Raw genomic sequence first — 16,910 nt, 5'->3', positions numbered from 1 at the left:
GAAACATAAAATTTATATCACCTAAAATCTATTATTCAGAGATAATAACAGGCAGTACTTTGTTCCCTTTTCTTGTAGGGTGTTTTTGTGGTGGTGGTTTTCAAATATATGTATTTCATCCCACAACTGAGATCAATATACACGCAACTTGAGTACCTGCGCCTTTCACTTTACGCATGCGCGGTAGCAATCTGAGCGCACCACTTTGAATGGCTACATAGAACATAGTCCACAGGGATGCTGAAAGGTAAGACACATATCCCCCCATGGTTGGACATGTAGAGCTTCCACACGAGAAACGCTACTTGGGGAGCCCTCTTTAGACTGTGAGTTGCCTGAGGCTAAATTCCTTAAGGACAGTGTAGTAAATTCCTTAAGGACAGTGTAGTTCTCTTGGCTACTGACAGGCCCTGGAATGGCGCCCCTCCCCCACCACTGCCTTCTGTCTTTCTGTAAAGGGACGAGAAAAGACAGAGTGGGGTGACAATCACAGAGCCACCGTTAGCTGGACTGAATGTGATCTGAATCAGGTCGCTTGGGCATCTTTCAGCTCCTGCATAAAGGAGAACTCAGCACAAGGGACTACAGACACCAGGTGGTGATCCTATCCAGGGCAGCTGAGGTGTAGAGAGAGCTTCTGTCCTTGCCACCAAGGAGAGAGCATTTGCTCCCATCAGGGCATGGCCGCAAGGATTAAAGAGAGAACTATTACCACGGAACGCTTTACAACCATCACCTTGTCTGCTTCTCATGACGCCCCAGGAGGTAAGCATTAATGTCCTCCCCAGGGATGAAGAAACAGGAAAGATGAGGTAAGTCACTTGCTGGGGTTGTGGCAGAGTTAGGTTTTCAAGACACATCCCTCTGTAGCCACTGCCCTGACCCCTCCACAACCTGGAGGGCGTGATGGGAAGCATCTATCAGGTGCAAAACAAATGCTCACTAAGTGCTTGGGTGTTTCTGTGGTGGTGGTGGTGGTTGTTTTAATCTTTCCCTTTCTCTTCCGCACAAAATAGAGAATCAACTCAAAGCACATTTTGTGTGCATGCCATGAGCTGATTCCTGACTGACTCATAGGGCACAGAGTCGCCTCTTGATCATCACTGGCTCAAATTATACTGGCTCTTCATAATCAGTTGCGGGATCAACATCTCTAGTGGAATACAGGCACACTTCTCAGAACAGAGGTGAAGAGGTCAAGGTGATTTGAATGAACAAAGAGGAAAATATTTTGCTATCTTTTGAAACAGGAAACTTGTTTCTTTCTACACAGCTATCTCTGTGTTGGACAGAGTGCAGAGGATGGGCTGTCCGAGTGTAGCCCAGTTCTACCCTAGCTGGTTGCCACTGTATATACAGGGCCTGTGAGAAAACAGTTTCTCAGATGTTTTTTTGCCATGACCTTCCAGCACAGGAGGCCTAGTAGAGAACACATAGCCTTAGATGCAGTCTGAACATGCTTGATGTGTAGTTTGCATGAGTTAACTTATGTAACCTTGCAAGGTATAAACTTGGCCTAGGCCAGCTTTGTCTATAAATCATATAAAAACTAATTGGGTTCCTGGTGGTGGAGTGGGGGTGACTGGGTACTGGGTACTGTGACTAACTGGTTGCCAACTGCCTCGGGAGCCTAGGGGGGCTGCAGCCACTGACTATTGCCACTGCCATTGCCGTGGCTATTGCTGCTGTTGCTGCCAGGGCCAGGGGGCCCCGAGGCTGCCCAAGGTGGGTTGAGGGGCCACCCAGGGACCACAGATGCTGTAAATGTGCCTGCTGCCTGCATCTTGTCTCCTGTTGTCTGGTTGATGCCTGTTCCTGTCTCCTGTTGTCAGGGACTTCTCTCTGAACCTGGGCAAGCTTCAAGCTGATGCCCAATGGTATACAAGTCAGTAGCCACCTTCCTAACCTTAAAAGAGACAAATGCAAACATTAAAAATGGCTTTAAAAATGGCCAGAACTTCTTAAACGAGATTGTAAGCTTGCATGGTTCAAAAGGGTAAGATAAAGGCTGTGATTCACTTTTTTAAAAAAAAGAACAGACTTTTAAAAAAAGGCTGCTTGAGATTTTTATCATTATCCTCATTATGACATCACATGGACCTCTCTTTCCTGGACCTGGGAAGGAGACTGGTCACCCAGATCTCTGCCAAACAAGGAGCATCAGCAGCGGTGAAGGAAGGCCAGAACTAATAGGCAATCTTTTGGCTCACACAGCTGCAGCCACTGCTAGCCTCTGGGACCTAGATCTCCAGCTTTGGGAGATGACCCACACCAAGTACAGCCCTTAGGAAGACTGTAGAGAATGAGTGTTCTGCTTCTGCCTTCAGGAGGGGGTACTGTATGTCACCCTCGCTTCCTGTAGGCAGAAGGGAGCACCAAACCCAATACTGACATTCCTAATTTTACTCTTGGAGACTTTGACATGTAAGCACAAGAGTTCTGTGCACCATCAGTTGCCTGTCTCTGAAACTGGAAGACTGACTTATAGGATGTTGCTGGTGATGCTCAGGACTCATAGGTTAATCAGTGGTAGAAATAACAAATATTTCAAATTGTTGGGCCATACAGTCTACATTGGTTTTGGAATGAATTTTGGTAATACTGTATTATATTGATTCTAAGATTAAAAAAAATTTGGGGGGGTTTAAAGTCTGTCATTAATGACATCTTATAATACATCATCCCTAGTGGTACATAAAGCAGTGGTGCATTTTCCAATCGTGACATATTTGATGATATACAGTTTGTGTGAACTTTAATGGAACTGACAGCCTGGAAATTCACATCATTTTGATGTGAATTTGAATTGGTGAATTTGGTTTCAATTTGAAGCCAAATAAAAAATGCGTGAAGATCTGATAATTGTTTCCATCTTGCTCCATCACAGGTTAATGAGGTGCTGAAAACATGTCTCCCTTTGTGCACTATCTCAGCAACTCTCAAACCTGGCTGGGCTTGAGATGTGTCCTTCTTTTATCTCTTTTGCATGACCACGCCCATCTATGACAGCACTGCCACTTGTAGCTTCACTGATGTTGAGAGTGACTGGGCAGAACATGGGGGACAGAATGGGGGGGGCATATCTTACTGTCCTTCACTTCTCAGGCACTCAAACTTATAGTGGGTTTTAAAAATATTGATGCCTGGTCTTGCCCCGCAAGCTTCTGATTTAGTGGTCTTGGGGTGCAAGCTCGATGTAAGGAAGTGTAGAAACTCCACAGGTTACTTGAATGCACTGTAAGTTGGAGAAACATTGCTCTTATCTTAAACCATCACTTTGCAATTGCTCTGGCCAGACATGTGGGAACCATGCTAATCCCTCCTCTCCATGGACTACTTATATTTCTCCCATCCCCCCTTTTTTTCCCTCTGTCTGAGAGGAAATCCCATTCTTTCTGCTCTAGAGCCTTTTTTTTAAAAAAAGATATTTATTTATTTATTTATACAAGAACAAGGGTATAGGCCAGATTCGCGGGAGGGTGAGAGGATTCACCAGAGACAGAGTGGGGAACAGAACAGGCAGACTGACTGAAATACACTGCTGAGGGGAGCAGCGGGTAAGACAGGAGAGGTCTGTCTTGCCATGTGGGACCCTGGCTGGCTGGCCGGCCAGGATCGAACCGGCGCTGCAGAGGCTGCAGACGGCTTCACAGCACTGTGCTCAACTGCCTGCGCCACCAGGGGAGGCCCTGCTCTAGATCCTTGCCTCTTATCTCTCTCTAGCCTTCTGGGGTCCTTTTTTTCTCTTTCCCTCAAATCTGTAACCACACTCTGCCCAATGGATTTCTGAAATCTTAACCTAATTTCATATCTTCTGGCTAAAACCAGCCTCCTTTGCAGAGTGCAAAAGCCTCTTCCTGACCTGGGGCTACACACTTTCCCAGCCCTGTTGGCAGATCTCTCCATAGACACCCAACCCTCGTGGGAAGCTGAATGACTCCAGGTTCCTGGAATGATCACTTTCTCTGTCCCTTCATGTCTCAGCACCCATGATCCTCTGCCTCGCTTGCTCCTCATTTACTCTTCCAGCAAAGGCTTTCCTTGCAATCCTTTCTCCTAGTGGTCTATGACCCAGTAAGGTGTGCCCTTTGCTCAGGTCTGCATTACCACACATATCTATGACAGCACTGGCCACTCGTAGTGTTGTTGATGATGTTGAAAGTGACTGGGCAGGATGTGGGAGACAGGGTGGAGGGCATATCTTACATGCATTTCTCTGGGACTCAAAACAGAGTGTGGTTCTGTGTTAGTGACTGCAGGGACTATGTAGTATGTGCTCAGAAAATACCCTTGTTTAAAATACTCCAAGAACAGGGCAGTGAGTAGAGAAAACAAGATTGGCAAAATGTTAATAGTGGGAGTGGATGATGGAACCATGGGGATTCAATATACTATTCTCTCTACCTTTGACATTTTCCATAATAAAATGTAAGTCTTATTTCATAATGAAATAAAACCTTTTACTTAAAAGGCTGATTTGAAAAAGAAGAGAATTAGAGCTTCCGCTTCCTTGTGCGTCTGAGAGGTGCTCTCAGTCTCTTTGGGCTCTCAGAGGAGACTTTAGTACAATTTGTGGTGATCAATAAGAGTTCCTGACAAATGAGTGAAACTTACAATTTATAACCACACTAATTTCCTTACCTTCTTTATTTCCTTTTTTATTGTGTTTCTTCAACCATTCAATGTTTTTTCTGATGGCTTCCAAATAGGCTTCTGTTTTTCCTAGAAAAGACAAGAGAACCTCTATCAAATGCTCATAAAGTTTGCTTTGGCAGCACATATACTAAAATGCTCATAAAATATTATTGTTTTTCTTTAAAGATCACTCTTGTTTAAGGGCCTCCCTGGTGGCGCAGCGGTTGAGCGCTGGGTTGCAAAGCTGCCTGCAGCCTCTGCAGCGCCGGTTCAATCCCCGGCCGTTCCCCGGCTACCACCGGAGGAGGGTCCCACATGGTGCGCAGACCCTCCTGCCGCCCGCTGCTTCCCTCAGCAGTGTACTTTGGTCCTTCTGCCTGCTCTGCTCCCCGCTCTGGCTCTAGTGAATTCTCTCACCCTCCTGCGCTTCTGACGATACCCAGTGCTTGTATAAATAAATAAATAAACAAACAAATAAATAAATAAATAAATCTTAAAAAAAAAAAATCACTCTTGTTTAAAGCCATAAACTAACACTGGACTGACAGAGCACTTGTGAGGTGATGTCCCTACGGAGGTGGTGTATGTATTTGCAGGGGGGAGAGAGTGTGGGAGGAAAGTTAAGGAGAATGGGTGAGGATAAGACTCCAGGAGACAGAAGCTGGCAGGAAAGTGTCCAGAGGCCAATATCCCCACCCATAAACCACTAGTCTTAGGTCCTAGCAGAGAAAGAGTCTTTTTTCAGCTTACTGGATAGATGTGTCCCTACAATTCTTAGACTGGATCATTTCTGACTAGGGATTTTTCTTCTATACCAAGGAGCATTATCAGATCAAGAACTGAATCAAAGTGACAGATACAGTCACATTTCAGAAATATTGCTGGTCTGGTTTCAGACAGCTTCAATTAAGCAAATGTTGCAAGAAAACTGTATCCTACATTACTTTTTGTTTCCCAGTACACAAAAAAGTTATGTTTATGTTAAACTGTAGTCTATTAAGTGTGCAATAACATTATGTCTGAAAAAACAATGCATATACCTTAACTTAAAAATAATTTATTGGGTCTCCTTGGTGGCACAAGGGGTTAAGTCTCAGCACTATGAAGCTATTGCCAGCCACTGCAGCATGAGTTAGATCCCCGGCCAGGGAGCTACCCAGATGGCACAGCAGACCTGTCCTGTCTCACCCGCTGTACCCCTCAGCAGTGTATTTCAGTCAGTCCACCTGTTCTGCTCCCCACTCTGTCTCTGGTGAATCCTCTCACCTCCTGCACCTCTGGCCTATACCCCAGCTCTTGTATGCATAAATAAATAAAATAAATTTTTAATAATAATAATAATAATAATAAATGCTAGCCAGCATCTGAATCTTTAGCAACTTGTAGTCTTTCCACTGGTGGAGTCTTATTTTATTTTTAACTGTGGGCATATATTAGATTAATAAAAATATTAAAAGTAAAGATCGTGGATTTTTAAGTCCTTAAAACATCTTTTTCATTTTGTATATTTTCACACATCATACAAGTGTGGTTTTTTTTTTAAATTTATTTATTTATACAAGAACTAGGGTACAGGCCGGAGGCACGGGAGGGTGAGAGAATTCACCAGAGACAGAGCGGGGAGCAGAACAGGCAGATCTACTGAAATACACTGCTGAGGGGAGCAGCGGGTGAAACAGGAGAGGTCTAACGTGCCATGTGGGTATCTCCCTGGCTGGCCAGAATCAAACCCGCACTGCAGAAGCTGCGGATGGCTTCATAGCACTGTGCTTCAACCCAATGCACCAGCGGGAAGGCCCACAAGTGTTTTTTTAATCAGAAAGAAATATCCATTTTATTACTTTAAATTTTTCCTCATGAGATGCCATTACTTTATCAGTGTCTTTTTTAAAAATTATTTTTTAAAGATTGATTTATTTATTCATACAAGAACTGGGATACAGGCCAGAGGTGGGGGGCGGTGAGAGGATTCACCAGAGACAGAATGGGGAGCAGAACAGGTGGAATGACTGAAATACTCTGCTGAGGGGAATAGTGGGAGAGGCAGGAGAGGTCTGCTGTGCCATGTGGGTCAGCTCTGTGGCCACAGATCAAACTTAGGCCATTGTGGTGGGCTGGTGGCTGGTGATAGCTTGATAGTGCTGAGACTTAACCCCTGTGCCACCAGGGAGGCTCTGTATGTCTTTTTGGAGAAGTATCTATTTAGCTCAAAGAGTCTTATTTAAAGATTAAATAAATAAATTAAATAAATAAATAAAAATAAAAATTCAGTAAAGTACAGTAAAATGATGTATGTCTGTACTTTAATGATAATACATCACATAAGTCATGTTAAGTAGGTCCAAATTAGTGGCATTGCTTAAGCCACTAAATAAATCTTCAGCTCAGTTTGGGAAGGAGTGTGTAAAAATTCAGAAAAGATAACCAGGCCTCATTTCACAGTTTGGATGGTGAAGTTTAGAACTCATCCTAGTAAAGCTCCCTGGAAAGTTAACATTCCCTGATGGGCCTCAAGTGTGGCCAGGGAATACCTATTCTGTGATGCCCTTTTGGCAAATTGTTGTCTGCAAATGGGAATTACCATCAACATAGAGATCAGGAAATTAACCTTCAAGAGCTCAGTGACTTGGCTGACGACACTCAGGAAATAATGAAGTTGTAATTTTAATTCCGATCTTTCCAAGTTTTTGCTAACCTGTACTATCTGAAAGATAAGCTCTGTTTGTAGACAAGTCACTGATAAGACAGCAACCTTGTACTGTTTCAAGGAAATCAACCCTTTCTTTAACTAGGTGAGTTCCCTACTACTGCTCAAGGTGTCTGGACCAAGAACCAGGTGGTTTGGAATGTACTGGATGGCCTAAGAGAGGAGGTCTTCAAACACAGGGCCTCTGCAGAATCAAAAGGTGCCAAAGCTCAGTTGAAGACCACCCACCCACTCTGGCCCTCCTTTGAGCCCTGCTACCTACAGTCACCTTTCTAGACCTCTTGTTAAGTTATCTGCACAGTGGACTTAGTATGTGCTACTACAGGCTATGCTTTGTACTTCAAATTGCATTATCTCTTTTACTTTTCAAAACAACCTTTTGAGGCAGTCTTTTCTCATTCTCATTTTATCTATCTATCTATCTATCTATCTATCTATCTATCTATCTATCTATCTATCTATTTTTTTAATACAAGCACTGGGTACAGTCAGAAGCACGGGAGGGTGAGAGAATTCACCAGAGTCAGAGTGGGGAGCAGAGCAGGCAGAAAGACCGAAGTACACTGCTGAGGGGAGCAGCGGGCAACAGGAGAGGTCTGCGCGCCCTGTGGGACCCTCCTCCGGTGGCCTGGGAGCAGCTGGGGATCGAACTGGCGCTGCAGAGGCTGTGGGCAGGCAGCTTTGTAACCCAGCGCTCAACCGCTGTGCCACCAGGGAGAACCGTCATTTTATTTTTTATTTTACTTTTTTTTGCTTTGTGGACTACAGTATATGTTCCACCACCCTCTTTTTGATCCCTGTCCCTCCCTCTCTCCTCATTCTCATTTTATAGATGAAGAAACTGAATCATAGGAGATATAATAACATGCCCCAAGATGACATGGCTAGTAAGTAGTAGAACGCAACTTGAACTTGGGCACCTCTGATTACAGTCCATGGACAACAACCTTGCCCTAAGATTGGTCAATGTTCTAATTTCTACCACTGCATTACCTAAGTGACTTCTAGGGCATCTTTCTTTTCAATTGTATGCCCATTCTTGCCTCACCACTGGGGTGCTGTGTTATTTGAGAAGCACAGAGAAGTTTTTGTGCAAAAAGGGGTAAGTGGAAAAGAAGAGATTCACAAATTTTAGCCCCTATTAACTTTAATAGCCTGTATAGAAAAGGCTTATATTTCAGTGCTTTGTTTTTAAGAATGTTAGTATGTGCAAAACCAATGTTCCCATTGGCTGATATTATAACATTATAGCACAGTGATTATAGATTTTCATTTTCATTGTTGCTCACTGAGTTTTGTAACAGAGTGTTCTTTGTTTTAAATTAATTCAATGAGGAAAGACATTTTGAACGAGAAAAGAAATCTTAGTGTAGACTATTTCTTTTTTTTTCATTTATTATATTTTATTTTTGCATTCAACAACTAGGGTATAGGCCACAGGTACGGGGGTGGGGGTGAGAGGATTCACCAGAGAGAGTGGGGAGCATAACAGGTGGATCTACTGAAATACACTGCTGAGGGGAGCAGTTGAGTGAGACAGGAGAGGTTTGCTGTGCCATGTGGGTTGCTCCCTTGCCAGGGATTGAATTCATGCCTTAGTGGCTGGTGATAGCTTGATAGCACTGTGACTTTAACCCCTGCACCACTAGGGAGGCCCACGAAGCAATTTTTTTAAAAGTGTAAATGGTATAGTTTTCTATCTTTTTAAAATAAAAATGAATTATTTTTTAAAGATTTGAGCTTCAATGGATTATGAATTGAATGAGTTATATCAGAAACAATTTCAAACATAAACGTGCTAAATATGCTATAGGTATATATTTGTCAGTCTTCACAGAGCTGTTTGAAATAAACATTGCTACTCCCATTTTACTCATGAAGAAACAAGGGCTCAGAGAAGTTGTTTGACATGCCCAAGGGGACACAACTGAGCAAGGGTCAGATCCTGGTCTTGAACTAAAATGTATCTGGAGCCTCTAATGAGCAGACTGGCCAAAAAAATAAAACAGTGGCTCTTAAACTTGCCTCACATTAGAATCAGGGGAGGTTTAAAAAAATCCTGATACCCAGTATCTGGGGCCTCCCTGGTGGCGCAAGGGGTTGAGAAGTAGCACTGTGAAGCTGCCCATAGCCCCAACAGCATGAGTTCAATCCCCAGTCAGCCAGGGAGCTACCCACATGGCGCAGCAGACCTCTCCTGGCTTGCCCGCTGCTCCCCTCAGCAATGTATTTCAGTCAGTCTGCCTGTTCTGTTCCCCACTCTGTCTCTGGTGAGTCCTCTCACCCCCCACACCTCTGGCCTGTACCCCAGTTCTTGTATGCATAAAAAATAAATCTTTAAAAAAAAACCCAGAATATATGGAGGTAGGAATCAAGCATCATGTTTATTTAATGATCCTGAGCTGATTCCCATGTTTGGAAAAGTTTAGGAATCACACCCATTGGTATTGGTGCCTCCAGAATTTACTGGAATACTGGTAATGAGGGGAGCAAAATCAGGTGTTCCTCTGTCATCGGAGAGAAACAGCTTGTCTCTATTGACATTTTCTCTTCTCAGGAGCTGTAAAACAAATCTTTTTTATTTACACAGTTTGCACTGAACACCCAGGAGAGTCCTCTGTGGAAAACTGGGCTATTTTTTTCAGATTTGTTTCAGCTTCCTGTGGAAAAAAATAGCTCATGGTTGAGGTAATATGGCACAAGCCTTAAAACATATGCTTCAGCAGATGGGAAAAGGGCCAGAATCAAGATGCAGCCCTACTTTTTTGGCTGTTCTGCTTTTTAGCCTGGTAAAAGAAATGTCTTTTTTTATACATGAGTTTGTCCTGATCCTAATACGCTATCCTGATCCACCACCCTTAAAAACAACTGTAGCATGCAGTATAGTTAGTCAAATAAATACTGGCTATACTAAAAATATTTGCCTTTAAAAAGAGTGTTTATAAAAATAAAGTATGATATTATACTTAATATTCTGTTCAGTAAAGATTACATGATAACAGTGTTGAACTGCAGAAAGCAGAACAACTGATAAGGTATTGTGGGAGCCAACACGGGCCCCAGAGCCATTCTATTCAAGAATTTCTGCACAATCATGGCATTTTACAAGCCTATAAGTAATGCAGCATGGGACACTGGGACCACCATTACATGGGAGTCAAGGTCCAGCTCTGCCACTCTGGCTGTGAGATCTTGGGTGTGTCACTTTATCTTCTGAGTTGGTTACTTATTGTAAATTAAGGGGTAAACTCTAAAAGGAAGATTTGTGGGCTGGCCTTGGAAAAACTGTGTTGATGATATGTCTCTGATGCCTGCACTTAGTTCCTGGCATGCTTCCTGATTCACAGGTTGAAAAATGGACTTACTAATTTTGGACATTTTGAACAGAATGCAGTGGAGCTTGAAAAAAGGCATGAATTTTATCCTGTTATGCTGTTTTAAGAATAAAAGCATCCACATGAATTAGTCCACTTATTGTCAATTAATTAACTAAATAAGCTAGCTTCTCCTTTTTGGCTTCTGTAAAAATGTGAAAATAATAGGATGTTTAGGTGATAAGATCACCTCTTAACTGAGTTCAATTATCTGGCCCTAAACTTGACAAATGACAGCAATGGAATGAGTTTATGGATATTATAATGTTTTTCCCATCTCTTGGATGAGTTTTAAAAAAGATTTTCAATGACTCATCAAGCAGAAGTGAATGAGTAAACATCTAACTGGCAAAAAGAGCCACTCTTAGATAATGGAATAAAGTTTTAAAGTACATTGGTTTCCGGCGAGCAATTTACTTAAAAAATTAAGCAATTTTATGGATCTGGTTGAAACTAGAATAAATTCAAGTTCATTGGCATATCCATAAATGTAGGAATAATTATCAAATCATTCAAATAACTGTACCAGTTGGAAATTAATCTTTTAAAATATTATTCTTTTTAAAAAAGATTTATTTTATTTATTTATGCATACAAAAACTGGGGTACAGGCTAGAGGTGTGGGAGGTGAGAGGATTTACCAGAGACAGAGTAGGGAGCAGAACAGGCTGATGTACAGAAATACACTGCCATGTGGGTTAGCTCCCTGGCTGGGGATCGAACTCATGCTGCAGTAGCTGACAATAGCTTCATACTGCTGAGACTTAGCCCTTTGTGCCACCAGGGAGGCCCTTAAAATATTATTCTTAATGTGAGTCCCTGTAGAAGCAAGAGTGTCTAACTAAAATACATTCAAATGTGAATATGTCATTTTCATCATTTATAATTAAATTAAATTCTTTTACAATAACCCTGAAATGCGATGCATTTAAACCTGCTTTGTAAGTTGAAGAGTGATATAAATGAAGGGTATTTATTATAATAATTATTATTGTTATTATTAGTATTCCTATTTATGTTCCTCACAGGATGTAGGGTATGCTTGGCTTGGTTAATATATATTTACTGTGGTTATCATATTATCTCACATTGCAAGGCCAAAACAGGCTCCCTACAGATATTCCTGCCAATGTGCCCTGTTTATAATTATTTCCTTAAGTTGGAAATAGTTGGACCATTACCTCATTCCCTTGCTCTGCTTGTACAGTACTCCAACTTTCCCTCCCAAAGGGAGAATGTTCTACATACTCCTGACACATCAGTAAGAGAGATAAGCATGCACGTTTGTGGCTTGTGTGTTTGCCTGCGTGTGGGTTAAGAACTATTCTCAGGTCACTTTTAAGTCTGATGGATCTTCAAAGGCAGGCACTGGCTCTTAAATTCCTTCTGTCTCTACTTCCTGAGTACAGTGACAGACATGACATTGGAATAAATATTTATTTGTGAATAAATGTCTCAGGAAACCCAGTTAACCCTGCTTTTACCTACATGATGTTTTTATTTTTCTGCCCTATGCAATATTTATTTTCTCCCTGAATTTTGTAACAGAGAAACAAAATAACTTCTGAAAAAATGCAAACAAAGCAGTTGCGATTACAAGAAATGTTGGCTCTTGGCTTAAGTTCAATTTGGTGTTTTCTAAACTGTATTTGAGTCAGTTTTCTTTATCTCATATAATGTGGTCAGTGGCTTCATGAGTAAGTTAAATATGTAAATAAGGGAGGTCAGGGCTAACTTTAGCCCCAAATCTGATCTTTTCCTGATGTTTCAGGAGTGACATTAAATGGATGGAGTTTTACTCTCCTTTCTCCCCACTATTATCTTAAGACAAATCCTTATGAGAAAAAAAATCTAACCTCATCATTAGTCTCCAGATACATCCTATATAGGCAGTAGTGTTGACCAAGATCAGCTCTATCATACTCCTTTTTTATATAATGTTCTAAAAAAAAAGCTAAAAGGTCTGTGAGCACCTGTTTGTAGGGATATTTGCACAGTGATAGAAGGTATTATCTTAAGCACTGGGGCATGATGACTCTCTAGAAGATGGCCTGCTGTGTTCTGGGAAAACGCTATCATTACGTACACTGGGTTGCATCCAGAAGAGACAATTGATATACTGGATTTCTGTTGGCGTGAGCTGTAGGGCTATGACTGCTCAGTTCCTGGCTATGACTGCTCAGTTCCTTAAGCCATGGGACCACTCTTTTCCTGATTGGTTTTATTTTAAGTTTACTTTTCATTATCTACCTCACATCCATTAGGATTGCTATTATAATAAAAAAAATAATGAAATGAATGTATTGGAGAGGATGTGGAGAAATTGGAACCCTTCCACACTCTTGGTGGGAATGTGAATGGGTAAAGATGCTACTGAAAATAGCATGGTGGTTCCTTGAAAAATAAAAAATGAATTACTACATGATCCAGAAATCCCATTTTAAGTATTACCACCTCCCCACAATTGAATTCAGAATCTCAAGGAGTTATTTGTACACTCATGTTCATAGCACCATTATTCAGAGTACAAAAATGGAAGCAACCCCAATGTCCAAACAAATGAATAGATCAACAAAAATGTGGCAGATACATATAATGGAATATTATTCAGTCTTAAAAAGGAAAGAAATCCTGTCACAGGCTACAACATAGATGGACTTAATAGGCTAGAGTAAAAATTGAACCCCAATAATGTGTAAAAATAAAGATGAAAGCACACATTTTATAATTATTAGGCTAGTTTAAATGAGTGCTCTTTTGTTTTTTAAGGCATTTAGGTTATTTACGGAAATTTGATATATTGGATTTATGATTTTTAATCAAGTCTTGAAACTATTTGTCGGGTTGCAATTACCATAAATGATTATGAAAATTTGCTTTGTTAAATCTATAAAATTTGATGACCTTTTTGAGTAAATAGTATGACTAGGGGATTGTCAATTATTTTAAAGAAATACTGTTTAATAAATTCGTAAGGTCATAAATGGAGCATTAAACAATGCATGAATGGTTGTAAGCATTTCTCCCCAACCATAAAAACCCACTGGACACTAAAGATCAACAAAAGATGAAACCATTTGTTAGTCCACGGGACTTAAGGTCATTAGACACAATTGCTATTTGAATAATGGTACCATGTGCTAAATCTTGTCTATATAGATGGTGTTAATGTCTCAGCTTCGGAGGACTGGCTATTTGGATCACCCTTCTAGGTTTGGTAAAAGTCTTTGCTTCTCCAGTTTCATTGCCAACCTCCAGCTATCTGTTCCATACCTTTTGGCTCATCTGTCTTTGCTCTTGGATTGGAACTATCAACTTTTGTGGAATCCTTCAAGGTTCCATATTCCTTTTCCATCTTTGCTGCTTCTTCCTTGGTACTGTCTGTTTCTTCATGGCTCTTCTCTGAAGGTGCTGTAATCAGATGGAGCACTGTTATAGCTCTATTTCACTTAATTAATTCCAAACATATGTTAAATTTTATTGAGAAGCTACAGTTTGAGGTCAGATCTTTTTTTTTAACTGAAAAGGGTATTAGTGATTATATAATCCAACTCCTCCATTTCACAGAAGAGGAAACCAAGCCCCAGAAAGGGGATGGATGTCCTCTAGATCTCTCATCTAATTAGCGGAAGAGTCGGACCAGCCCTCTAACTTTCCAGATCTGTTTTAGTATTCTTTCCTTTCCACCATAAAATGTCATTACAGCATAGATTATTTTCCTTACTTCAATCAAAATAAGCAAACAAGTGGGATATGTAGGTCCCAAAGTAAATTTGAATCTTGATTCTGAATAAAAATAACTCTGCAGTTGTCTAATCTCTCCTCAATGTTGTGTTTTTGAAGAACAGTCTATTAATCAGAGTAGCACCTAAGAATTTTGGGTTTATGGCAGACACTTCTCTCCTCTGCCTTTTCATGCTCCCTTTACCCCGGTGACTCCAATGGTCCCTTACCCCTAGCTCCCCCAATGCAAAGAAGAGAACTGGACCCTTGTTGCCAAGAATGAATGGATAATGCTTACTTCTGGTTTTAAAATAGCTGTATTTCCTCCTAGCAACCCTATACTGAATTAGAATATTTCAAATCTTGAAGCAGGCAACCCCTTAAACATAATTATAGTACATCTCTGTGGTCAATAAAGTAAGAAACTTCAATCTAAAAAGCTTTCCCCCCCTCAATAAAAGGCTTATTACTATAAAAATAGGAAAGAAAAAAGAAATCAGTTGTTTCATTATGCAAAATACCCACTATAGTATTATTATATATATGCCGAATTTTATTTCATAGTTGCAGTACAGTTCTGTTCCTGATTTTAGTGATTAACATCATTATGGAAGAGTGTTTCCAAGTTATTAAAAGCTGATTGAAAACATCATTTAAAAAGTATATATATTATGCTGTCAAATATATGAACATAATTTCTGCAATGGAATCTATGATCTTTTCGTTTTGCTCTTCCTTCCCCACTGAAAGGAGGCTCCTTGGCACAGCTCAGGGCTGTGGTACTTGCTGTGCTGGGTAGGGAATGGGTGGAGGTGCAAAAGCAGAGACTGAGAGAAGTGATAGAGCCTGTATCATACTACATCAGGGCATAGACCATCATCCCAGGGAGAGAGGATCTAGGAGGAGAGAACAAGTTAGGGGACAGTAGAGAGTGGACAGATGACTAGTACAGGAGTCTGGAAAAGCAGTGACGTGGGGAGAGAAAAAGATACCTGAAGGAGAACTGAAGGAAGCATTACTCAGTGTTGTGATGTAGCGCTTTGTGCCCCAAGAAACTTCAGTAAACACCTACATTTCTTTCCAGTGCTTCTTGGGATCAAATTTTCTGTGCTACAAAATTAGCCAAGGTTATAGTTACTTATTCTATGGTTAGATTTCAGACTCTAACTTTTTGAAATCTGCAGTTCTGTATCAGTGTATATTGAACTATTTACCATTCAAAGGGTTATTGTGCTAAGAGGTAGGGGGAAAAAATACCTGGGAAAAGCTTGCTTTTATTGTCAGTAACATTTTTTTCTAGCTTATTCTTGGTCTGAAGAGCAATCGTTTCATCCAAGTTTTCTGGAAGGAAGAGAGGAAGAAATAGAACTTTGTTTCCTGAAAGATGATTATCAAACTTGCACTAAAAATGTTTAAATCTCACCAGAAAATATCCCAATCATAATTCCACTTTATTAACTGTTAGCAAGAATTGTGACATGAATTTTATTTCTATAAATCATAAGCACTCAGGGTGATAGGCATTCTATTTGAGATTGTCAAATTCAGCATCCTACTCAGTTAATTGCTAATTCCTTATGCATTTCTGTAGCTACTGCTAGAACACATGCAGGGTTGGGGCCTGTGATGTGGTCTGATATAATCAACCAGATTATAACTAACTACACCCTGATTTTCCTTTGGAGATCCTGACCCAGCCCATCCTCAGCACACTTGACCCCCTTGGTAGCTGAAAAACCCAGGCCTGGCACCCAAAGGCTATCATTACTGGTTAAGGAAGGAGCATATTCTCCAGCCAGGCCAATGAGATTCACTACTGGGAACCCTGGGGCAAAGAGGCTCTCTTACTGCTAGGATTGCTATATAGTGAGAATGTAGGATTGGGCCATCCCAATCATCTTGTTCCAAGGCCTGTCTGGAATGAATCAACTTAAGAAAATCAGAGCTGTGAGATGGGAAGAGAAAGATTCCTCACACTATTGGATTAGACAAACCTGAAGCCAGAATACTCCCATCCCTGGTCTTTTGAGTTATAGGAGCTAATACTTTTCACTTAAGCCAAACAGCTAGATTTCTGTCAACAAGAGCTCTCATTAATTCATGTGTAACAGTACTATTGTTAGTCTTTTAAAAACATTTTTTATTGAGATAAAACACTGTATAAGTTCAAGGTGTGCAGTGTACCAACACAGCATTAGTTAACACCTCCATTATGTTAGGTACTTTTAAGGGTGATATTTTCCCCTACTCATATCATCCTGAAATCTGTTTCCATGTCTTTGTTTTAATTTTGCTTCTTGGAGTTACATCATGTAGTTGTTACTAGACAGGAGTTTAGACTGTGACCACTTCAACGTAGACAATGAATTAGCATCCCCACTGTTTTTATTCCATTAGTCAACTAGCCACATATTCATCTCAATAAAAGGGCAGGGACTTCTTTGCTATTTGCAAACAAGCATTTCCTTGTA

General features: G+C 40.8%; 1 protein-coding gene across 1 annotated transcript in view; it reads right to left on the bottom strand.

Moving 5' to 3' along the window:
* Positions 1 to 16,910, bottom strand: part of SCG3 (secretogranin III) — a gene marked incomplete at its 5' end in the record, with an annotated part of 36,081 nt that overhangs the window by 1,235 nt on the left and 17,936 nt on the right. The window contains 3 exons of the mRNA XM_084239526.1: positions 4,642 to 4,722; positions 13,990 to 14,127; positions 15,697 to 15,780. Coding sequence (XP_084095652.1) covers positions 4,642 to 4,722; positions 13,990 to 14,127; positions 15,697 to 15,780 — 303 coding nt within the window. The remainder of the gene's footprint in view (positions 1 to 4,641; positions 4,723 to 13,989; positions 14,128 to 15,696; positions 15,781 to 16,910) is intronic.

This window comes from Talpa europaea, assembly GCF_964194135.1.
Source record: "Talpa europaea genome assembly, chromosome: 8".
NCBI lineage: Eukaryota > Metazoa > Chordata > Mammalia > Eulipotyphla > Talpidae > Talpa > Talpa europaea.
The sequence above is the reverse complement of the archived record's forward strand: the minus strand, read 5'-3'. Positions and strand labels throughout refer to the sequence as shown.